The sequence below is a fragment of the Crocodylus porosus genome, unplaced genomic scaffold, assembly GCF_001723895.1.
Source record: "Crocodylus porosus isolate Cpor-Errol unplaced genomic scaffold, CroPor_comp1, whole genome shotgun sequence".
NCBI classification, from domain to species: domain Eukaryota; kingdom Metazoa; phylum Chordata; order Crocodylia; family Crocodylidae; genus Crocodylus; species Crocodylus porosus.
Window position 1 is genome coordinate 166932024 of NW_017728906.1, and position 15869 is coordinate 166947892.

Genomic DNA, 15869 nt, shown 5'->3' on the forward strand with positions numbered 1-15869 from the left:
GAGGTCCCTTCCAGCCCTAATGTCTATGAAATCTATAAATTAGTGAATTAATGCAGCTAAATCTGACAGGAATTTGCATTATTTGTTTCTCCCTATTCCATACGTTAACTTTGCATTTCATTATCTTGCAACTTGGGGAAGAGTCATTCAGTTACCCGAGGACAGACCTGACCTTTCTCCTCAGAAAAGCCTCTAGATAGACTGTTTGAGTCATTCACCCAATCTTGTCTACACTGCTCATTCTATATCTACAATTAAATGACATGACCAAGAGTTTAGGCACAGAAAGTATCCATACCTGTATGGTGTAAGAATATCCAATGGAGGTGGTTTGTCACTCTGATTATAAATGTCAGCCACTGGGTTAGGAATACTATTCTTTGAAACCACCTGCTGGTCCTGTATTGTTGAACTTTTGAATGCTTTTTTCATATTGATATCCTGTAATGATACTGTTGAAAAGAAAAAAAAAACATTCTAAAAAAGAATTTGACATTATGACAGACTGAAAATCATCTCATTTTTAAATATTCAATTTTTCAGTAGTTAATTGGTGAAATTATTTTACCACATTTCTCAATATACGTATATAGTAGCAAAATCCACAACCACTCACTCCATGACTACTTAACTCCTCTAACAGTCTTTAAACAGATGGAGGACTTAGGAACTATAGTTGCAATTTCAAGCCCTTTCACCTGACCAGCACATATAAGATATACAAACATTTGGTTCTTGACTATCAATTCCCTTTTTTTTTTAAAACCTATTTGCATATGAAATGCTGTGATGAGAATTACAGATGGTTATTTCTATTGTACACACAAGGCTATATTTTAATTTTAAACCACAATTTTCAAAAGCACACAGAGCTGACTTAGGTGTTTAAGTCTCACTGAAAGTCAAGATATATGGACTTTTGAAAATATTATCCTGGATGATAGGCTCTCCTAGTCACAACAGTATTTTCAGCTACAACGTTAAAATGAAAAATGAAACTTTCCTAAAAATGTAAGTGCATTTCCTCTGCTATTAAAATTAAAGTTAATGAGAATAAAATGGTGTTTTTAAAAGTGATTAGTAATTGATTTTACTGAAATGAGCTTTAGGGAGCCAGAAATATACATTTACTTTTAGCGTCAATCATCTATCCCAATGTCATGTGGGTTACTGCACAAAATCAATTCTCAGAACCAAGGAATTCATTGAAGCTTCCAACTGAGACTCAAATGGTATTAAAATAATGTGTGTACTGTTTATTAATTTGAATGGTTATTAGCAGCATAGAGAAGCTATAGGGAAGATTCTGACAGAAGCCTTCTACAACCCTTGTACCTACTCAGTTAAAGCAGACTGGCTCTACCTTCTAAAAACAGAAGATAAACTGTCCTTAGTGGCTTTCTAAAGCTCTGGGGGACAAGCAGAAAATTATTTCATGATGGAACAGATGGACTGATGAATTTAACTGAAAATTTTGTGGGAAGAGAGGTGGGTGAGAGAGTTTAATGAATTTAATGTTCTCAAAACATTTGAAGTAAAAAGTCCTAGAAATGGAAGTCTTCAAATTTATGCAGAAAAAATTCAGTGTGGAAATCAATAGCAACAGTTCGCTCAAATTACTACTATATACAACTTGCTTGAGTTCTAACATGCAGAGGCTCACTCTAAAACAGCTTAGTTTCTGTGCCCATTTAGTTCTTAGCCTCTATACTAAAGGCTGATACAGATTAACTAGTAATTGGACTACGATTAGAAAAAAACTTTCTTTACTACAGGTGTCATACTCATTCTGCCCTGCCTGGCAGCAGACTCCTTCCAGGTCAGACCGTGGGACTTGTTCACTCACTGCATGTCAGATCAAAACATAGCAATGGAGCAAGCGGTTGCAGCAGTGGGTTAAACACAGCCATTGCTTGTCCCCCCCACCGACATGAATACCCATCAGGGTTCCATGCCCTAGATTTTGGCAGCAGGCCCTGCCCCTGAATGCCCTGCCCTTCAGGCCACTGAAACAACTCTGTGGGCCAAAGGCGGCCCACATGCCAGAAATCTGACACCCATGCCATACAATAGGAAAGAGCCAATCAGTAACAGCCTGGAGTCACTAATAACCAGCATGTGAAAAGCTTCATATCAACTTTGCATCATATTAGGTGGCCATACCCTTGCAATAAAGGAGCATGTTCAGCAGCTATTTCAAACTCATATAACAGCTACAATTAAAAGTAGGCATACACATACATCCATTTGCAAGCACAGATAATGAGAATTTAGAAGAGATGGGTTACATCAGGGCTGTGCAGTTTCTGAAAGGCCAGGGGCTGCATGCCATACCAGTTACAGGCCCTGGGCTAGACACCGAGTGGGTTCCCCAGGACTTCAGCCATATGGAAAGCACAACCCTCCAGCAGCTCATGTAGGCAGTGCAAGGCCTGCCTCCCCCGTGTGACTGCTGTGCAGGTAGTGTGAACACCCCCCTCCTTGCCACTGTGTGAACAGCAGTCTCGCCAGGCCCTCACCCCCTGTGCTGCTCTGCCCCAGAGATCCCCAGCCACCACAGCAACAGGAGCTATAGGGAGAGTGACAGCTGGGCAAGAGCCTGCAGACTGAATGTCTGCAGGCTCAGTGTGGCCCACACACCACCAGTTGGAAAGACCTGGCCTATGTAATCCATTTAAGGAGTTAGGAGTCTCTAACACCAGACTGTTGGGTGCTAGTTGATTAAACTGTTTCACAGACATGGCCTGTCCCATAATACTTTAACTGAAAAAAGGCACAGGACTGATTTATATATCACACTGGATTCTTCCAAGAAGTCTACTCAAGTATAACAGGGTGTTAATTCATATAAGAGATGCACTTGATTCCTACAAGCAAGGATTTGATAACAGCTGTGCATTTCTTTGATTCTTAAGTTCACAATACACATTATCATCTGTCACTATTATCATAGCATGTATTATTGCTTTGGCTATTCATTCTGGCTTCAAATACACAATTAAATGATCTGAGAGAATTCTCTCAGATTTGTTTTTTTTCGGTAGAAAAAACTTACACAGAGATGCCTGAATAGATATTTGAATGCTAAGCCCCTGAAGAGCAAAATACTTACAGTGATAATGCTGTACTGCCAGAGGGCACCTGTACACACAATCTCAGTGCACTCTGCAGGCTCCTTCAGTCTGCCTGGAGACAGATGGCAACAGTGCACAGGGCAGCTCTGATAGACTGACCCAGAATATTTAGGGTCAGCCTGCGTCTCCCTGCAGCACATGGGGATTATGAAGGGGACGTCCGGATTTTAGTAGGAGAGCAGTGACTCTCCCAGGAAAAACTGAACGTCCATGTGTGACCTTTACATCATGTATGTACATGCCTTAAAATTAAAAAAAAGTAAGAATGTGACTTATGATCCAAGCAAGCAGTTTCTTGTGACTTGAACCTTACATGATATCAGCTTGTCAGAAGGTAAATATAAAACAAGTTCGTAAAAGAACCGTTTAGAGCAAGGGTGCTCAAACCTCCAGCCTGTGGCCTGCACAACCATCATATCTGGCCCATGGGGCTCCCCATGAGTCAGGAAATTTGGCAGCAAGACAGCAGTGGCCATTAATATGGCCACCCTCCCCCTGCCAAATCCCCAAACCCAAAATGCTCAGTCAGACCCAAAATGCTCTGTCAGGGCCAGACCAGACTGCTACCCCTTTCCCAGCAGGGCTGGGTTACATCCCCCTGCTCCTGGACTGGGGCTGGCTATGCCCCCTTCCATCCCAATGGGGCCAGGGTGGGCTGGGCTAGGCCAGACCATACCCCCTTCTCCCCCCCCACTCCCCTCCCCGCAGGGCCAGCCAGTGTCCCCTTCCCTCTTTGTAAGGCCAGGTTGGGGCCTGACTATGCACCCTTCCCTCTTCAAAGTGCCATGTCAAGCTCCTTTCCCCTGCAGGGCTGTACTGGGGCCTGCCTTCCCCCTACCCCTCCTCCACACAGCCAGATGGTGCCCGCAATGCCTGCCCAGGCACCAGATTGGGAACAGCAGCCGGAAGCAACCTGTGGATGGACCGGGTGCTGCCAATCTGGTCTGCTGGGCAAAAACTTTGAGCACCATGATCTAGAGCTAGTCATATTCAAGCTGCATTGCAAGTAAACTCTGATTTTCACCAAAACTCTGAAAATAATAAAATTAATTCAATATAATACCCCCCCCCAAAGCTAATTATTAAGTCAAGGATGTAGTTCAAGAATATTTCCTCCACATTACCCTAATCTGATTTTTTTTCCCCAACAAGAAAAACAAGATGAAATATCAACTCAGGGCTGCTCTGAAAGAAAAAGCTGTGATCGTTAGGTAATTAATTACTGTAGTCTTGTCAAAATCACTTCTGGCTCAGTACTTTCATGCAATTACCTACCCTCTTCTACTGTTGAATCCAGCTGGGTAACTTTGACGGCAAGGCGATCAATTCTGTCTTGAAGGGAATTTGCTCTAATGTAGAAGTTGTTGGCCTCATTAAACAATTCACCAAATATATCTTCAGCATGTTTGCCTGTAGAGGAAAAAACACAGAGAAAGACATCTGTTAAAGATTTATAAAGACACAGTGAACAGTGCTTCAATAGCATGATGTTATAATAAAGCACTCAAGTCACTGAATTACAGTATGCTGCAGCAGCACAAGGCACATTAAAAGTTAAGTGCAATATATTACATTCAAAATATCTATTGTTAAGTGCTATGAAGAAGTTTCACAGAAGTTTAAGGCGGGAAGGGACCTCATGAGATCATCAGGTCCAGTCCCCCTGCTCTAGCTAGGAAAGACTGCTAGGGTCAAATAACCCCAGCAATGTATGCATCCAGTCCCCTGCAAAATCAGGAAGACTAATATCAATCCCCTAAACTTTGATTCCAAGCTTGATCAACCTGATCACTTTTCTGTTTAAAACCAGAAATACTCAAATTTTACCCTTAAACAGCTAAGATATTAACAAGAACATGCTAAGTGGTTAGTAAAGTCAGCTTCTGGGATGAAAACTTAAGGATAGTCCATGTTACTTTTTTTTTTTAAAGTAGATTCCACAGTCAATCCAAGGAATTTCAGAAAATAAACCACAATAGGCTTGGTGGGTTTTTTTTAAAATCAATCATCTAAAATAAAGTGAATAGCAGAAAAGTGGCAGAATTATGTTAAAGTTAAGTTGAGCCCTTTAACCAGCCGTAACGCTTCATAAGTGAACTATAGATGTTCAGAAAGTATCCCTTAGGCCTTGGACAGACATTATATTTGTATTGCTATATATGACCTTGTAGCAGTACAGAAAGGAGGTATACAAAGGTATACCCTGTGTCCCCCTCCCTTTGTAGCAGTAACAGGGATCGAGAATCAGAGTGGCTTTGAATTCTGCACGTGTTCTTTTATCTTCCTCTCAAGCACCAGATATTACCCACAGACAATACTGCGATTTTGACTGGAATGCACAGGTATTCACAAACCACATAAAATTTCTGACAAAAAAACTTGCTCTTTTACTCAAGGTGATACCAGGTGACAAATTTGGGGTCAGGAAGCAATCTTCCCCACAAATCAAGGCAAAAAATGAGGGGCGCAGGGGAGAGGGATGGAGGGTTCCTTCATCTGAAGTGTGGGAATGGCTGTCTTCCTGGGATTATCTGAATACATATTTATTAACCATCTACTGTACTTCTCTTTTATTACAGTACCAGAACATGGCTAGTGCTTAGTTCCCCTGCTTTTACCTGTGGCCTACTGTAGGATGTTCTTCAGGTTCTGATTCTGTGCCTTACAACCAAGTTGTGTGAGGATTAAGTGGAAAATCTAAGAACATCTGGGTTAACATGGCAACTTCAAGAACTTAAGAATTTAAGGGTAAATGGTTTTCTCTGAAAGCCTGGGGACTGAATTGATGACCCAGAGAGGCCGTTTCTGCCCCTATATTCCTATGAATTTTGTAGAAATTAACTCAATGACAGAATATTCTCCAGAACCCTTCTCAAACCCATAACTGGAACTTAAGATTCCTTCTGATGTGTCTAGGTTAGAAGCTAGCCTGCAAAGTTCTTCAAGAAGAAAAAAACAGTATGCATGTGTAGGTGTCAGTCTCTCAGTTTTCTTCCAGAAAGCAGAAAAGGATTATAACAGATTGCTTTATAAATTATTTCCTTTTTTAATGATGAATAAAGATTTTCTACTGTACCTGCTACTCTAAAATTCATGGGAGATAGATAATTAGCAAGCAGTAAAAAAAATTTACAAGCTACCTACAGTTGTGAGGATCATAGCTTCATATTAAAAGCCAGTTGACTGTGGTTTTTAAAGATAGCTATTTACAACCAGCATGTGGAAAAGATTAAATATTTATTTCCAAAAAGAGAAAAAAATACTTAATTCCCAAAGAATAACAAGGAATGTAGGCTGTAATAGACTATGGGGTTTATTGTAATATTTCCATGTTAACTGGGCTCATGTTGTAATTACACTGAATGCCTCAGTTTCCTTCTAGCCAGCTAATATGAAGGGAAGGAGGGAAAGAACGGGTTAGAGAGAAAATAAAGCCAGTTTTCAGCCCATATGATAGAAGACACATCCATCTACAGAAAACTGAATGGCTAAGATAAGCATAAGAATGAACAGAAGAGTGTGACCAAGTGAGTGTATGGCTGAGGAGAGGGGTCTGGTACAGCTTTGTGGCTGCAAATAAAACAGTGAAGCAGTCTTTCAGGGTGCTCTGGGCTATGTAAGCTGGACTGGGGACAGAGTGACTGCTTAACCCTTTGGAAGGAGGCAGAGCACTTTTGGCTAAGTGGCTCTACCCCAATAAAGACCTTTATTGAAAGAGTGGTCTGTTTACTCTTTGAAACTTCAGTCTGCACTTGCTCTTCCCAGCAAGAGAAAGTCCTTCTCTCAAAAACAGAAGCTCCTTGACTCAGAGAATCAGGAAGGGTGAAGGTGAGGGACTTAAAGATCAGGTTCTCAGGGTGGGAAGGAACAGAGTCACCTATCCCCCCTCCCCACCCCTCGCTCTACAAGCCACACCTCAACAGGCACTCAGAAACCAGACAAGACCACTGACCAGGGAGAAAAACATTTTTTTAAATCTATAATTATAAAACGTCCTCCCTTCACAAAATCTCTTCTGTCTCCTTATAATAGCTGTGATGTCATATACAAAGAAGTGCTTCTTCTCAGCACTTGTAAGAATCATTATCAGCCAGAGTATTATGAAGAAAGTGCCTTAGAAGATACGCTTTGAATAATTTTGAGAAATTATTTTGGAGACCAGTGCTTAACATACAACAAGAATCACAATATGTCTCTCAAAGTTCTGCAGTATACTATATGTGGGGCATTTGCCTGTAAAGTCTTCATGAATCTATGACTGATTTCTACCAGCTATCTCTGTAAAAATCAACTGCAATTAATTCATTCTCTACAAAAGTCTGTATTAACGTATTTAATAAGTTGCCCCTGCAGCTATCCTCTGTAAGTAATGAAAACCATTAGTGCTATAACAAAAAAGAAACAAACCAATTATGCCTAAACCTATCAGTATCATGTAAGCTATCTTCTTTTAGTAATGACAATACTTGAGATTTAAAAGAATAGTGCATCTTCCTTGTGCTTCAGACTACAAATATACTACTAGAATAAAGACAACCTCAAGAAGCCATTCAAGTTAATAAGAGGTCTTCACGGTTTAGGAAGACAGTTTAGCATGTTTTTGACACAAAAGGCACATTTGAAGGCTTTGCTATTTAGGCTTCAAAAAAAAAAAAAAAAAAAAAAATCAACAGCATCTTATTCTTTCTTCCCATGAACAAATATCATCAAGTCAGAGATGAAAAGAATCAATTCTTCCCTATGCTTCTTTCTTGGTTTTATCATAAAAGAAACATATGAACTGATAGCTGTGCTGCTGAGGCAAAAGAAAGTTTCTTCTCTGTCAAATCAGTGGAATTTTTCAGTTCCTGGTCAGATCTCTCACCACGTTAGCTTCTTTTGCCAGTTTGGCTTGCACCTGTTCCCCCCCTCTGAAGCAGCAGCATCCGCTCTATAGAAAGGTACAAACATGAATTTAACTGAAAAGAGTTTTCTTGCATGAAAGCCAAAGCTACCATGAAGCTATCAGTTCACTGACTGAAGAAAAAAGTTACTTAAAAAGTGCAAGTAACAAAACCATTGTTAGAAGGAAACAACACGGTCCACCAGATAAGAAAAAAGACATCTGCCCCAGGATCTTTCTGTTTCCATTTATGAAGACTTTCTGTTATTATACAGAACTTTACTAGCTTGTGGCAATGAATTTCTCTACCTCTGAGAAATTAAAACAAGCAGCAAACAGGTAAAAAGGAGGATGCAAAAAGGAGGATAAAGCTGGTTTCAAAATCTCCATGGCTCTGTCAAAATTCGCCATTTTGAAGATGCAGCTTGCAAGTATGATATACTACAAACAAAGATGACCTTTGCTAGCAGTGCTGGCTTTGGAAAGCCTTAGTCAAGACTATCATTTTTCACAGCCTGGAACTGAAGGAAAGATGTTTTCTTTTTGATTGTGATCAAAAAGAAAAAAACTTCCAATTTAGAAGAACAGCCTACCCTCCTTCAAGGAAGTCAAACTGAAGAAAGAAAAAAACTTTTTCCTCTTATTCTATAAAATAGTCATTTTCTGGCACCCGAGACCCTGAGCACCTTTTAGACTTTCTTGCCAAAATTACAGACCTTTCAGTACGTTAACTGACCACAGTGTGAAAGAACACAGTAAAATATCCAGAATATATGACACGGTTCTTCCAATAATTTTTTAAAAAATGTATACCATCAGGCTGAAAGGTGCTAATGGATGTGATTTGTTTGCAACTGTCTTAGATGTTGTCAAACAGTCATCATTTTGAAGTGATCTTGCAAAGGCCCTGAAGGATAAAAGAGGAAGTAATGATGTGTGGTTACTGATCATCTAAGCTGAGGTCTGTAACCAGCTTCAGTGCTTCCCAAAAAGCAGGTGTATAAAGTGTAAAGTCTGCCACTAAACAGAGAACCATGGTGCACCCACCCCTTCACCACTGTTGTACCATGGTTCTCTGTTTAGTGGCAGACAGACAAAGAATCCTTTTTCTATACTGTGATCTTTTAGCAGAAGTAATGGCGCAGTATCCTCTTTAGATAAAAAGCTCTGATGCAGCAATGAAGAGGCTGCAGAACCACAGAGAGATGGTCTCCTCCTTGAGGTAAAAAAGTAGCCAATGGTGCTTTGGGTCTGATCCTCCCTGTAAGATTTTGACCCTTGTATTATTAAAATACCTGAATATTGAAGGGCTGATGTTCAATTATGTATTTGAAATTCCAATACAATGCCTGGTGGATCTGAGCCAAAAATACCAGCATCTCTCAAGCCTGTCAGAAGTCATAGGTCCAGCAGAAGAGAACAAATATTATATGCTGCTCAAATCAATGCCTAAATTCTTTGCAGCTGCTCTTTGTTCTTCAAGGAATGAGTCCAACTGGGCTTAATGGGTCACCAAAGTGAAGTGCTGTAATGGAATTCAACAGCTGAGCAAAGATTTTGTCACACACAAAACAAATAGGAAGGAGGAAACAAAAACAAATAAACCCCCCACTTTTCTCTCACAAATATCTACTTTAGAAACCTTTTTTATCCAGGGAAGCAGAAAATGATGGCTTTGTAACCTTAGTTAATTCCAGAACTGCAAAGGGCAGCACAGAATCAACCAACAAATACTTATTTGACATTAATATGTGGTGTCTAGCAGAGTTATGATATACTATGAGATCTAGCAGAGCCAAAATAGCTATCAATGTCAAATGACAGTACAGAACTAGACTGCAGTTCTTAGCAAAGGAACTCGTGGTGCCAGCCACTGGTGGATGGGAAACTCAGCTTTGTTTAATTGTTGTAGTCTCAGTATATGGACACAAGAACATGTTGCTTAGGGTCTGAACAGACACTTGCTCCTAGCAGTGCAAATTTCTGGGAAAGTTGCTGTGCTAGAAATCTTCACAAGAGAGAGAGGATGTACAAACATTCTAGCCTGAAACCACCCTCACGCCCCTAACCCCCATGCTAGTACATCATGCCTGAGAACACACCTAATCCATGGACAGTGAAAGCAACATTTGCTACTCAATTCCTCCTAGGTGGAACAGAGTCAGCGAAAATTCATTGCCCCTTCCCTAGACTAAGATCACCCCGATTTAGGGAAGGCACATGGAGCATTCCCCTACCACCTGACTCCTCCCAATCCCTGACTCCCAGCAGTAGGGAAATGTACAGGCATTTGTTTCTGCACAGGAAACTCTCATGAAAGAGAGCTCTTCCTTGTTGAAAAAGGAAGATCTCTCTCTCATATCTGGGATGTTTCCTGCAAGAGATCGAGGCAAGGTGTGAATTTATAGCATGTTAGCTACCCTGCTGTAACTGGCTGAATGCATGTTCTTATGTCCATGAAAGATAGTGCAGGCTTCAAAAGTCAAGTAAATTACCTCATTTACTGTGGGAAACAGCATGCACACCAGCGGTCCTAGAAAAGCTGATGCACTCCAAGTTTATACCCAAGCTTACAACACAGTAGCTTGTTCACATGACCATACCCTTCAGCTTCTTTGATCTTTTCAGCATGCAAGCAGATCTCAGGGCATTTTTATACTTGCTCCCGAGCTGCGCTTATTAAAAGCGCCTGGCACTGCGTTGGGTGCAGGTGTATAAGTGGTGCAGAGAGAACACTGAGAAAACGGCAGCAGTGCGCTCTGCACTAAAGAACAATGAACACTGGTTCTTCCTAGCCACTGCCACTGGACCTTTTGTGGAGGAGGGACACTGACAGGGCAGCAGTCCCTGTCATGGTGTCCTGGGGAGCATAAGCCTCTTCCTGAATGCCTGTTCCTAGCCTTAAAGAGGTATTTGGACAACTTACTGGTTCCTTAAGTGTACTCCTGTACCATTCCCTCCCAAGAGAAAAGCACTGAGAATACATTCTTTAAAAGATTCTCCATAGAGAAATATTTAAATGTAATGCTCTAAATATTTAGATGCAATTATTTTCTTTGAACACTGGTCAGCACAGCATGGACTAGGCACAAGAGCTTAACAGTCACAAAAAAGCTCAGTTTACTAGTCACTGCAATCAGAGTTTCCCCATACATCTGAACTCTCAGAAATAACATCTAATGGGTTCGCTATATGAAGTGTGAAGCCTAGACTGTTTACCAAAGGACTTTATATAGTCAAAATTACTTCATAAAGCTATTTGATGCCATTACTTCATGAAGCTGGAAGAAAACATTTCCTTTAACAAAACCAAGTTGGTCTCTAAGATTATTCTACTTTCCTCAGCCATCATCTCTCACTCTGTTTACATGTCTTTTTGAAATGCTCTAATGGGCCAGGAGCCAGGAAGTTTTAATGAAAAATTAACATTAAAAAGACAAATAAAACTAGCCATCTGATTCCAAGAGGCCAAGCAATCTACTGAACTGCACCCAAACCTGAAAAGCTGGCAACTCACAGCTCAAGTTCTAATCTTGGCTCCAGCAATCACTTGATGGAAACATAAGCACAACACTTAGGTTTCTACTATTGTAAATGCTAATTTTGGAAATATTTTGTTTGCAGAGCTCTTTGAAGACATGGAACAGCACTTATACACTGAAGTTCAGGTACTTACTTAAACTGCTAAGTTGCCGTATAATAGCAGCAAGGGTACTGTTGGTTACACATTCCAGTTCACTGGTAATTCCTTCAGGCAGAGCTCCTCGGCAGAGGTGCCTAGGTTCAATGTTCCTCTTTACTAAAGGCATGACTCACAATCTGCAATTTAAAGAAAAACCTGTTACATGGTTCATACACATATACAGCATTGATAAATCCATACATAAATACTATCTCCTTTTCCAATGTACATTAGAACATTAGAACAGTTTCTGTAATATTTGAGTGCATTCTGGAATAGGGAAAGCCTAGAAAATAGAAGAATGACAGATCTCTGCACCAAAGATTTTAGAATCTAAATTACATATTTGACAGACATATGAGGATCTAACACGCAAGAAACATGCCAAGGAAGAAGCACATGTAAGTGACAAAAAAACCCGTGACATTTAGCTAAAGCATGTAATCTTTTTTTTGGCTTGAATTCTAAATCTATTTGTTTTTCTAGGTGATGTAGATGTGTTTTAGGAGTTATCTGAATAAAATAAGAATGCAGGTTTAACAGATTTTGCAAGGACACTCCAAGCATGAGATGAATACTTTGCAGACAAAAAGAAAGAAAGCAAAAAGAGAGAAAGCATGTGGCAAACCGGAGAGGTCTGTGTAGAATAAGAGAGACAGAGGCACAGATGGCTGAGGGCTTCATGATATGGGGCTGCAAACATAACAGCAAGAAAACTGACCTTGCTGGATAGTTTAATCGGGAATCAACAACATGACTCAAACGTGGAGTGAGAGATGATATACAATATATGTTTTTAATGTTGGTTTAAACTTTGATCACAGTGATGCATGGGAAAGCAAGAGGAATTTGACATGGACATTTTAGAGATGAACAGAGCAGAATTCAGTATTTAAAAATAAAGAAAATTAAGAGTGGAAGCAACTAGTCAAGGCAGGTTTTGATCACTATATGAAAGAATGATTTAGCTTGGAGAAGGAAAGTTGTTTTTTTTTTTTTTAAATGGAATAACACTGCATCCATAAGCTATTCAAACATATACTGGTATATATGTTCAGATTCATCAGAGCACTGATGTAATCTAGAATGGTACATAAGGTAGGCAGGCTAGGAAAAAACAACAAGGCAGGAGTTTATTTGAAGCATTTAATTCAATAAACCTTTCAACTACTTTAAATTAAAATCCAATGGGGAAAACAGAAACAAACAGCATTTCTATTTTCAGAACAGTACTATAGAATAATTCTAACAAAAGGTTATATATTTTTTTCTAAATAAAACTTTTAATGTATCAAGATAGAAGGAAAATATTTTAAATGCAGCTTACTAAGAATTTAGAAATCTTTATATACATATTTCTCTTTTAGCTGAATATTTAGAACTATTTTGTTTCAACAGGATCTTTATAAAAACCTATTTAAAACTATGGTAAAGACCTTAAATTTTATTCAAAGCATCTCTCACTGTCCTCCCAAAGGCATATAATTTTTAAAATATTTTATATTTTAAAGCTAGTTCAGTCTGGTAATTCCTTTAAATCTGATGTTTAAATGAGAAAAAATAAATGATCAAATTAATTTTTACTCAACAGAAGACCTCTTGAAATATTTTTATTTCTGATTGATGTTTTCAAATTGCTTTAAGACTGGATTAGCTTTAAAGGCATTATTTACTATACAAGTTTATTCATTTTTGTGAAGTCCATCTATAAAACATAACATCTGGACGTTTTGAACTGCCAAAGTATCTTAGCAACAGCCCTTTTTGTATAAGGCACAACATACTATTTATGGAGAAAACGAAACTCCTTATGAGGAACTGGGTTAGAAAGTAGTAACATTGAAATCAGTGGAAAATAAATCAAAGAGGAGCAGAGATCAGTGGTATAAAGTAGAGATTCCAAATCCTAAAATACACACACACGCAGGCAGTCAGTCATGTTTTTCTGAAGTCCAGTAGAAGGTAGGGCAGGGTAGCATCTTTGGGACTAACTGGGTCACAGAGTTATGAGCTTTCATAGGCAACAGCCTACTTCATCAATCTCCTTCATTAGCAAGAGAACTCTCATGCATGATGCTCTTCCCTATTTATTTGATTTCTATGCCAACCTTCCTAAAAAGAGAAGTAAAGGCAATCACATTAGGAAACTGGAAAATCCATGAACTACAAATATATATTCCTTCATTCATCATCATCTATTGGCAAAGACTTACTTGACAGCATAAGAACTACCATGAGGAGTCAGATCAAAGGTTCATCTAGCCCAGTATTCTATTTCCCACATTGGCAATTAGTAACTGCTTTAGAGCTTCACCAGCTGAATACAGACCTATCCGTGGTGGTGGGGCAAGCAGCATCAGGAAACGGTAGAGGTTAGTGCAGCTGTTGCTTGCCTCTCCGACAAGGCTCTGTCACTGGCATTCACTGATGGGCCCCACCCCCTAAATCCTGGTGACTACAGGAGACCCACAGGCCAGATGATACAGCTCCACGGGCCGGATGTTTGATACCCCTGCTTCAGAGTAAAAAGTGTAAGAACCACCCCCCCCACAAATGTGTAGAGTGATCCATCCCCTGCTAAGCCTTGCCAGTCATTGGCTGTTACAGGTTTAGACAGGTACTGTGGTTACACTCTCCTTCTCTGTGTAGTGCACACGCAGTAAACTATATTATACCCCACCTTCTCAAAATCCTAGATCCACTCCTGGGCTTAGGGATGTTATGGGCCTCAGATGACATCCCTAATTGTTATGTTTAATATCCCAATAGACCTAACTTTTTCTAATCCTTTTTTTAACCTGATTATAGTATTAGTATTCACAATACCCTGTGGCAATGAATTCCACGTTATTTATGCGTTATGTAAGAAGTACTTCTTTAAACCTACTAATTGATAATTTAGGGTACTTCTCGTTTTACAAGATACCTCAAATATTAGAAGACATGGTAGTTTCTCACTCATTTTTCACAGCCTATTCATAAGTCATCTCTTAATGAGCAGAGGAAATTAAAACTCATTAAAATATTATTTATTTATTACAATTTTTGTGCCTAATATTTCAAGGTTCACCATCATAAATCTGAATTCATTTAGAATAGTCTATTTTTAAATTCTCCCTGACAGCATCTCTTGCTATGTCAATGATTTTCAATATTATCTTCAAAAGTGTCCTCTGTTTTAAATTAGAATGTCATTAACCAATAGTTATTACTGCAGATGCAGGAATACAAGAGATAATAGATACATTTTTACTTTTTGCATGCTTTTCCAACTTTTTTAGCAGTGTTGCTTCAACTCAGATCACACCCCATCCCTAAATTGAAGTGGGTAATTGAAACTACAGGAAATGGTTACTGCTTATAGACTACCACACTATAACAAGACATTTAAAATTCAGCCAGAAAGCAGATGTAAAGGCATGAAAGACTCCAAACAATGTACAATCCTTCTGAATAACACTAATAGTGTTGGCTATTAGTAGAGACTAGCTGAAACAGCTCATTCTAAACTGCTTGGAGGTCTTTGAACAATTGGCAGGAACTCAAATTAACAGCTGTTACTGAAATCAACATCCCCATCCTTCCTAATCCCTAAAAAAAATGACAAGTTTACTTTAAAAGCATTCCTGTGGCATTAAAAACTGTGACTGAAGCTTCAGAACTCTAGACAGGCAGATTTGTACCAACTAAAGACATAATGCAGTCTTCATACATTCACAGATATTAGAGATGAAAAAAACCTGTTCAATCATCTAGTGCATCTTCCTGGAAATGCGGGGCTGTTTCTCCTGTTTTGTCTACCATCTTCAATAAATTCATTTAGGAAAAAAATCTTCAAAAATGGCTGATTCTGCTTCCTTTAGGAGAGTTTACACAGCTGAATACATCTGGCACAGAATACTTTTCTTCCTTGTTATCCCCACAAAATTGCCCTTTGTATGTTTCATCACTACTAATTGAATACAGAGCTTTTCATGCATGCCTATTAAAGCCCCCTACAAAGAAAGTCAACTATGATAATCCTCATATCAAGAAGGAAAACAACAGACTTGTCAAAGGTCACACAGTAAGTTAGTGATAAGATCAGGAAAATAAGTCTCCTAAATTCCAGCTCTATAACCTACCCATTAAACTATACTACTACTTCTAATTATATGTCTCTGCATCTTTG

The 15869-nt window shown here is 39.2% G+C and overlaps 1 protein-coding gene across 5 annotated transcripts in view; it reads right to left on the reverse strand.

The window, feature by feature from the left end:
- WASF3 (WAS protein family member 3) overlaps nt 1-15869 on the reverse strand; it is a 129328-nt gene that overhangs the window by 20546 nt on the left and 92913 nt on the right. For 4 of the 5 annotated variants that reach the window (XM_019530149.1, XM_019530151.1, XM_019530150.1 and 1 more), the window contains 3 exons: nt 11693-11835; nt 4410-4544; nt 299-452 (listed from right to left, as the gene is read on the reverse strand). In XM_019530149.1, coding sequence (XP_019385694.1) covers nt 299-452; nt 4410-4544; nt 11693-11825 — 422 coding nt within the window. In that variant the 5' untranslated portion in view covers nt 11826-11835. Of the gene's footprint in view, nt 1-298; nt 453-4409; nt 4545-9311; nt 9542-11692; nt 11836-15869 lie in introns of those variants that run through there. The other variant, XM_019530153.1, reaches the window with a different exon arrangement.